The sequence below is a fragment of the Condylura cristata genome, unplaced genomic scaffold, assembly GCF_000260355.1.
Source record: "Condylura cristata isolate star-nosed mole 26May11 unplaced genomic scaffold, ConCri1.0 scaffold00028, whole genome shotgun sequence".
NCBI lineage: Eukaryota > Metazoa > Chordata > Mammalia > Eulipotyphla > Talpidae > Condylura > Condylura cristata.
The window spans coordinates 26,841,097-26,850,525 of NW_004567129.1; the positions used below are offsets into that span (position 1 = coordinate 26,841,097).

General features: G+C 40.9%; 1 protein-coding gene across 6 annotated transcripts in view; it reads left to right on the forward strand.

Moving 5' to 3' along the window:
- The window catches only part of LOC101629937 (zinc finger protein 14 homolog), a 56,936-nt gene that overhangs the window by 25,921 nt on the left and 21,586 nt on the right, over window positions 1-9,429 (forward strand). For 5 of the 6 annotated variants that reach the window (XM_012730516.1, XM_012730518.1, XM_012730517.1 and 2 more), the window contains one exon: window positions 4,362-6,152. In XM_012730516.1, coding sequence (XP_012585970.1) covers window positions 4,362-5,386 — 1,025 coding nt within the window. In that variant the 3' untranslated portion in view covers window positions 5,387-6,152. Of the gene's footprint in view, window positions 1-4,361; window positions 6,153-9,429 lie in introns of those variants that run through there. The other variant, XM_004690545.2, reaches the window with a different exon arrangement.

Below are 9,429 nucleotides of genomic sequence, written 5' to 3' on the forward strand. Positions count from 1 at the left end.
CATTGTAATCCCCGCGGGTTTCCCATCACCAAGTCACCCGTGTGCCATCGCCATAATCCCGTGCATTTCCCTCCCCACCCCCCCATTTTTGATCCCATTCCCCACTCCACCCCCGCAAAATGTCTCTGGTATATGGTTGTTCATTATTTTTGTTATTTTCTCGCCTGGAGAATACATCTTTTCAGCATGAACTTTTAAATGACCTTACCTTTCCCCTTAATCAACATGCTTTGCCTGCTTTTCTCCTCTTATACTTCTCTCCCAATTCTAACCAGAGAGATTAGGGATCATTTTGGGGTTTTGTTTTGCCTGCTTTTCATTCCCAATCCTCCAGGCAGTCTTGCAGCAGCAGCAACAGCAGTGGATGTGGTCCTGAAGTATTTAAAACTGGCAGGGAGGGGAACTTTCCTCTCCAGCAGAGTGAATTTCCATTTCCTATTTTGTTTTCCCTGATGTCTTCCTGCCAAACATAGGAACAGTTGCAGAAAACATAAAACGAGGAAAAGTAACTAAAGCAGAAAAAAAAAAAAAGGTAACTAAAGCCCTAGCTTTCTGACTGGAAGATTAGGGCAGCCCCAGGGAACCAGGAAATGTCAAGAAAATCACAATGGCGTGAGCTCAGAAAAGTAAGTGTTCATAAAATTATTTATGAACTCCTGAGCTCACCCTCAACCTGTACATCGGAGCTCTGTCCCTTAATAGCATAGCAAAGACTTTGAGAATTGAAAATCTAACACTTCAAATTCTAGACTGGCTAGAACTGGGGGGTATGACACAGGCCAGATCCAGGTAACACAAAAATTTTGCAAACTGAAATGTCATTACAATCACAGAAGGCTGTTTAGAGCTTAAACTTGAACAGGATGGAGGCGATATCTGTTAAAACAGATGTCAGGATTCAGTCCAAAATCACTCAGTATCTGAAGAACAAAGACCATGTCAACTTCTATGGAGCAAGGTCATCAACCATTATCAAAATCAAGATAGTTGTAACGATTCTAAAGCAGCTTGAACAAGCAGTCATATGGACTCTGGAAACTAATGGAAAGATAGAAAGTCCTAGCAAAAAAAATGAAACTAGAAGATATGAAGAAGAAACATGCAAATTTCAGAACTGAAAAATATAATAGCCAAAGTAAAGAAACTCACTGGATAGTCTCAGTAAGAGAATGAAGGTAACAGGAATGTTAGTAAACTTGAAGATTCAGCAAAAGCAGTTAGCCAATATAAACACAGAGACAACAAATATGGAGAACTTAAAAAACATATACCTTCAGGGACATACCAGTCAACAGCAGAACTGTCAGCCCAGACTTTTATGTCCCTTCATGAATAAAATTACGATTATAAAAGCAATATTGCCAGTGTGCTTACCAGATAAGACTCTCCCCTAAGCGTCCCTCTGGGACTCGGCAGCAGTGGGAACGGGGCTCATGAGACAGTCTCTGTCTCCTCTCAGAGCTGTAAACACTTGTCAGGTCCAGGGGACAGCTGTCACGAGAGGCAAACCCACTACTGCCACATAGTCTGATCTTTAAGGAAGCCCCACAGCCTAATTTCTGAATTTAATCTCCTGACGTCCCAGGCAGGTACTAATTCAAACCTCAGGTAACTGGGAGATAGCACCAAACACTGAAAGGTGAACAGGATACCCTTGACTCATCAGGTTATTATTTCGGAGAGTTTCTCTTTTCCCTTGATCCTTAGAAATCATACCAAGATATATCCAAGTTAAGTTTCTTTCCCTTATAAATTTTGCCCTGTAGAAAAACAGCTGCTTACTGACTTTCTACAACCTGGAAATTTGTTGTTTTGTTAGTTCTCCTTCTGGAACTCATATTTTGCATTTATTTTATTTTCTGTTTCGTATTCCTTCTGCATGACTTTGTCACCAGTTTTTGGTCACCATTCTTATCCTTCCCCTTCTGAAAATGTTTTCTCAAGAATTAATTTAATTTTAGTAGCAATTGAGTTTACACCGTGAAATTTGAAGATTTATCTTCTTTTACTTCCTCTTTTCTTAGCTTACAGAAATAATTACAATTCTTACATTATTATTCAGTTCCCTTAAGTATGTAGGTGTCTTTCATTGCTAAGCTTTTTAATCACATACTTGAAATGACTTTTACTTTCCCTTGCAGTTAAGACTTCTTAATTGAAACTTGATTATTTTCTGTGTATCTGCCACTAATTTGCTCTTTTCATTCACATCAGGTAGCAGGTTTGTTTGGTTTTTAACTGACACATCCTTTCTATAACCCTCTGTCCTGCCCTGACTGGTTCTATTACATAGCTGTCATCTTAGAAATTCCCTATTGTCATTATATGGATCCCTAAGAATTACCCCATTAGTTTTCTTTACTGCTATCCCTTCTTGGCCTTTTGGCTAAGGTCAAATGTAGTGTAGTTTCCTTTACTGCGGTCCTTTGAATTCCTTTTGAGTCTCCCTCTATTTCTTTTTTTTAAGATTTATTTATGCATGCATGCAAGAATTAGGGTAAAGGTCAGAGGTGCAGAGGCAGTAAGAGGAATCACCAGTCAGTGGGAGGCCGAGCAGGAGATAGACTGAAATACACTGCTGAGGGGAGCAGTAGGCAAGATAGGAGAGGTCTGCTGCTCCATGTGGGTCAGCTCCCTGGCTGGGAATCGAACTTGTGTTACAGTGGCTGCAGATGGTTTCATAGTGCTGCACTTTAACCCCTTGTGCCATGAGGGAGGCCCCCAGCCTCCCTGTATTTTGATGCCTTGAACACGTTTATATGCCCTCACCTTTGGATCTCTTGTCCTCATTATTCTGAAGCAGGTCTTCCATAAACATCTGAAGAAAACGTGCAAGAGAAGTCAATAGGAAGTTTATTTTGTGTGCCTTTATATGTCTGAAAATGTTTTCATTTCATCCCCATATTTGATTTATAATCTGGCTAGAGATACAGTTGTAAGTTGAAAAACAATTTATCTTTTAGGCCCTCCTTGGTGGTGCAACAGGTTAGGATGCAGCACTGCAAGCTAGCTGTAGCTGCTTCACTGTGAGTTCAGTCCCTACCCTGAGGTGACCCACATGGCGTGGCAGACCTCTCCTGACCCGCCCGCTGCTCCCCTCAGCAGCGTACTTTGTCAGTCAGCCTGTTCTGCTCCCCACTCTGTCTCTGGGGAATCCTCTCACAGCCCCTGCACCTCAGGCCTATACCCCAGTTCTGTGTGCATAAATAAGTAAATTTAAAAAAAAAAAAAAGAAAAACCATTTATCTTTAGATTTTTGGAGGGGGGCCTTTTTCTTTTTTTGTTTATTTTTTATATCATTCTTCATTTTGTGCATTTTTCTATCTCAGTTATAATCCCTGTGGGCTTCCCACCACCAATTCACCCATGTGCCATCACCGTAGTCCTCTGCACTCTTCCCACCTCAGCCTTACTCCCATTCCCTTCTCCACCCCTGTAAAATGTCTCTGGCTTATAGTTGGTCATTGTTTACATTTTTACTTTATTACAATTGCGTTTTTTACCCCTGATCCCTTACGCTCCTGCTGTAAGTGAAACTATCTGGTATTTTTCCTTTTCTTTCTGGCTTATTTCACTAAGCATGATCCCTTCTAGTTGCTGCAAAAGGCATGAGTTTATCTTTTTGATTGCTGAGTAATAATCCATTGTGTATATGTACCACATCTTTTTAATCCAGTCATCTATTTTTGGGCATATGGGCTGATTCCACGTCTTCCCTATAGAGCAGCAAAAAACATGGGGGTGCAGGTGTCCTTTTGAATCTGCCTTTAAAATTTTAAAGGTATTGCTCCAGGGATTTCCAAAATTTTACAGCATCTGATGTAATGAGAAGGCCAGACCCATTCAGATTCTTAATTTTATGTGGAACACTTAACCTCACTAGAAGCTTTTACAATTTGCTCTTTACTTCCAATGTAATGTTTCATGTTGAGGTACCTTGACGTTGATTGAATTTTTTTCATATAGCTTGGTATTTACAAGAACCTTTCATTGTGGAAACTTAGTCTCTAGAAATTTTTTGTCTTTTTCCCTTGGGCACAATGTTTTCTCCATTCTCTGTATTTCATACTTTGTTCACTTTTTATATCCCAGTATAATTTTTCTTTTTGTGTATGTAGAACTGGAATGTAAGCTAGAAATGTGGAGGGGTGAGAGGATTTACCAGAGACAGAATGGGGAACAGACTGAAATACAGTGCTGAGGAGAGCAGTGGATAAGACATGAGAGGTCTGCTGCACTGTATGTGGATCAACTCCCTAGCTGGGGATCGAACTCAACACCATATTTTCCCATTTTAACTGAAGTTTCATTTCTTCCAAACAAGAAAAGTATGAGTGACTGCTTTCATATTTTCTTTTCAGTCCTGGAATCAAGATGTGAGACAAAGAACTTATTCCTGAAGAAGGAAATTTATGAAATACAATCAGCACAGTGGGAGATAGTGGAAAGACTTACAAGACAAGACCTTCAGTGCCCTGGTTTCAGAGGTGACTGGGAACGGAATGGGCACTTTGAGAAACGACATGACTCGCAGGAGGGACGTTTCAGTGAATTGGCATTCACCCATGAAGACATGCCCACTTTCAGTCAGCATCCATCCTTTACATTACAGCAAATTATTAATAGTAAAGAGAAATACTGTACAACTAAGGAATACAGGAAAACCTTTAGACAAGACTCTCAGCTTAGTACACATCAGATAATTCACACCACTGAGAAACCCTATGAATGTAAAGAATGTGGAAAGGCCTTTAGACATCCCTCAAGACTCAGTCATCATCAGAAAATTCATACTGGCAAGAAACCCTTTGAATGTAAAGAATGTGGAAAAACCTTTATTTGTGGCTCAGACCTTACTCGACATCATAGAATTCACACTGGTGAGAAGCCCTATGAATGTAAGGAATGTGGAAAGGCCTTTAGTAGTGGTTCAAACTTCACTCGACACCAGAGAATTCACACGGGTGAGAAGCCCTATGAGTGTAAGGAGTGTGGAAAGGCCTTCAGTAGTGGCTCAAATTTTACTCAGCATCAAAGAATTCATACTGGGGAGAAACCCTATGAATGTAAAGAGTGTGGTAATGCCTTTAGTCAGAGTTCACAGCTTATTAAGCATCAGAGAATCCATACAGGTGAGAAGCCCTATGAATGTAAGGAATGTGAAAAAGCTTTTCGTTCTGGTTCAGATCTTACTCGACATCAGAGAATTCATACTGGTGAGAAGCCCTATGAATGTAAGATTTGTGGGAAGGCCTATTCTCAGAGTTCACAACTTATTAGTCATCATAGAATTCATGCGGTTGAGAAACCTTATGAATATAGGAAATGTGGAAAAACATTTAACTACGGATCTCAACTTATTCAGCATCAAAATTTGTACTGGTAATAAACCATAGAATATATGAAATGTGTGGGAAGGCTTTTAATTGCATTTCAAAACTACTTGACCTCATAGGCTTAATCTTGATGATAATCCTCCTAATGGAATAACGTAGAAGCATCTTATTAGTCAACCTGAGAAAAATCAGGTAGTAAGACACCCATGAATAGAATACATTCTGGAAACCCTTTTATAAAAGGCTCATAGTTTAATCTAGGACATCTAACCCTCTAATTTTTGTTTTCTTTAATTCCTTAGAAAAGTGAACTCTTTTTTATTTTGAAGATGGCTTAATATTTGTACATTTTACATAATTAGGCTTTCTTATTGTAATAACATTGATAAACAACTCGGTTTGGTAAATAGATCCTTTAACAACTTCATGATGTTTCTTGTGTTGCTGGAATATTTTATCTAACCCCTATTGATAGATAATGTAGTTTTCTTCCAAGTTTTTCTCATTATACACGGTTCATTTGTATCATGTCTTATTTTAATTGCAGAAATAATGCATGAATATACTTTTCCTACAAAAGACTTAAACATTACAAATAAGGCACATGTGCCTTAAACCATCCTTGTTCACATTCTCTTCCCCTCAAAGAAAATCACGGTCTGTTGGTTATTTATATTTCCTGATCATTTTGCTGTTTTTTTTACGTAAATGTCTTAGGAGGAATTAAATGGAGATACTTAAATACCTACCTCATAATTTTGTGTGAGAATTAAGACACAAATTGCTTACAACTGTGCCTGTCCTATAATAAATAGATACTCACTCAGTGTTGGTCATGGTTATTATATTCATCATTTTCATCAGTGTTGCTTATTGAAGGGTAACTGTTCCTGCAGATCTTAACATCAGGCAGGGTATTTAGTTGAAGAAATACTCATTGAGAGTAAGGAATTACAAACATTTTCTAATTGTTTTCTGTAAAACATGAACTAATCCTGGGTGTTGGTGGGGAAAGTAATGTGTGGGAAGGATTTTATTCAGACTGACTTCCTTTATGCTACATCACATCATACCTAAAAATGAGAAAATATTATAGGCAATGCATGAATGATGTTGGTGAAAAAGTGTGAAAAGACAAACAGCATTATATTTGAAAAGTGAATATATGTTTATATGAGAAAACTTACCCATATTTAATATACTTTCTGATACATTTGAAAATGATTATTTTAGTAAAATAAAATCACCAATGTTGGCTCAGAGAGTAGAATCCTTGGGAGACTCTTAGAACCGTAAGGTAAAGGAAAATTAGTATGCGATGGCACACTGTAGTCCTTCCTTATCCATAGCTTAACCTGCAGTTTCAGTTACCTGTGTTCACAGTCCAAAAATATTCCCTGGTGGTGCAGCAGGTTAAAGTGCAGCACTGTAAGCTAACTGGAGCAGCTTCAGCAGGAGTTCGATCCCCTGCTCTGGAGCTGACCCACAAGGCACAGCACACCTCTCCAGTCTCACCTGCTGCCCCCCTCAGCAGTGTATTTCAGTGGATCTGTCTGTTCTGCTCCCCACTCTGTCTCTGGTGAATCCTCTCACCGCCCCTGCACCTGTGGCTGGAACCCCAGTTCTGTATGCATTAGCAAATTAATCTTTTAAAAAAAAAATCCATAGAATGGAGACCACATTTGTATAATTTTTTTTACAGTATATTGTAGTTTTATTTTTAGTTACCTTTGCTGTGCCTAATTTATAAATAATCATAGTTGTGAATGTATAGGAAAAAGAGTCTCTATAGGTTTTAGCTCTGGCCTCAGTTTCAGGCCACTGGGGCCTTGCAACATATTCCCCATAGAGAAGGGGGTTGACTGTGCTATTGTTAATGAAACACCAAACTCATTTAGGCCATACTTAATCAAGTGTTCAAGGAACAATTTTTTAAAAAAGGAACAATTTATTGTATAATACAAATCACATATTCCAACAACCATGGTATTAGAAATGTAGTAAAAAGACAAAAAGAAGGCTGTTTTGGGAGTATTGGGAGGGTAAATGCAAGTATACTGAGGAAATTAGCAAACGGAAGACATGTATAGGAAAAGTAGCCAAACAAGAACAACTGCAAGAAGCAGTTGTTGAAAATTACCCATAGGGCCCTCCCTGGTGGCACAGTGGGTGAAAGCGCAGCACTACGAAGCTTTCTGTTGTCACTGCAGCATGAGTTCGATCCCCAGTCAGGGAGCTGACCCGTATGGCGCAGCAGACCTCTCCTGTCTCACCCACTGCTCCCCTCAGCAGTGGATTTCAGTAAATCTGCCTGTTTTGCTTCCCACTGTCTCTGGTGAATCCTGCAATCCTGGCCTACAGGTGCAGAGTTCTGTACAAGGGTATAAACAATGGGGATACAATCCTTTGGCAATCAGTCATATCTTGAATTAGTTAGAAAAACATTCTCTATATGCCCACAGACCTCGGCCCTCTTCAGCGGGAAGTAGTTCTTATACAAGACAAACTTCCATCCATCATCCCTTAAGAATGAGTGTCAATATATAGTCAGAGAAGGGAACTGTCACTGGGTTAATAACCATACTTCCTTGTCATTCCTCTGGTCCCTTTGATCTTTTCTTGCAGACACAACCAGAAAACAAGGCAAAACTGGCTGAAACAAAGATGGATGTAGAAGTAAGACCAGCGTGAAGCCACAGCCTCATGCTCACACTCACTGTGCCATGACACAAGCATCAATACCAAACTCGGAAGAAAAAGGTGGCTTGGATGCAGTTCCTGGAAAACTGGCTCTTGTCTTGGAAGTACTGCTGAGGTAGAACTTTAGCTTCTCCCTTTCCTTAGTACTCCCCATTTGGAGGAGATGACGGTAGTCTCCATGCCCTCAGCTTTGCCGGTGCCTGATTCTACTTGATTTCCTTCCACCAGCTCCTACCTCAAGTTTTGGCTTGTGAGTCTCGAGTAGCCAGACAGCTCCCTCTCCCCAACTTCTTTGACACCATCACTGCTCACCAGCACAGCAGCACTTGGTGATGCAGTCCGTCCACATGACATGCAGCACTTCCGGATCAGTTTATGAGTAATGAAATATTTCTCTAGGTTCACATTGCATTGTCAGGTTACTGATCCCAGTTCCAGTGGGTGTCAGAGGCTTTCCCATTGCAACAGGCAACTCTCAACACCAGGAACGTGTCTGAAAACTCAAGTCTGACATTAGCATCATGTTGCAAAGGTCAAGGGTTTAGTTACCCAAGACCTCTGTCCACTTTAGGCAACAAATGCAAACCCCAGGCTATCTGCTTCCTACCAACCTACCCTAAGGATTTTTCATTTCTAGAGCTGGTTTACAACTAATAATTTTTTTTTTTAAGATTTGTATATGCATACAGAACTGGGGTACAGGCCAGAGGTACAGGGGCCCTGAGAAGATTCACCAGAGACAGAGTGGGGAGCAAATCAGGCCCACTGACAAGTTATACTGCTGGTCAGGAGAGGTCTGCCACACCCTATGAATCACCTCCAGGGCCAGGGATCTAACTCCTGGCTGCAGCTAGCTTGTAGTGCTGTGTCCTAACCAGTTGTGCCACCAGGGAGAGCTAATGTTAATCATTTCTACCCCCTCCTCCAGGTCCTGGTCTTGGAATACCTTCATCCCAATTTTTCTACTTTTAGCCTCCATTCAACTATCCTTCAGACTTCATTTACAGCCACAGAGGCATTCAGAGAAACAAAATTTCACGTACTCACAGTCAGCCCCATTAACTCACACGCCCCTACCACATTTCCAACCCAACACCGGTTCACCTCATGAAACTCCTTTACAACCCACCAGTATTCACAGTGGCATCATTTCCATCCCAAAGCTGTCACACCCAGTGCAAAACTCGCACCCAGAACTGCCCTAAAGACAGTGACTGAGGACAGTACGGTTCTAAGCCACAGACCTCCCTAGTTTTCCCCACGCAGTCCTGAATGCATCCGTCGTTGGCCCCCTGACCGTGCCCGTCGTTGGCCCCCTGAATGCATCCGTCGTGGGCCCCAGTGCATCTCCGGGTTCTGCAGCTGCTTGCTCAGGACGAAGCCCCCAAGCGCC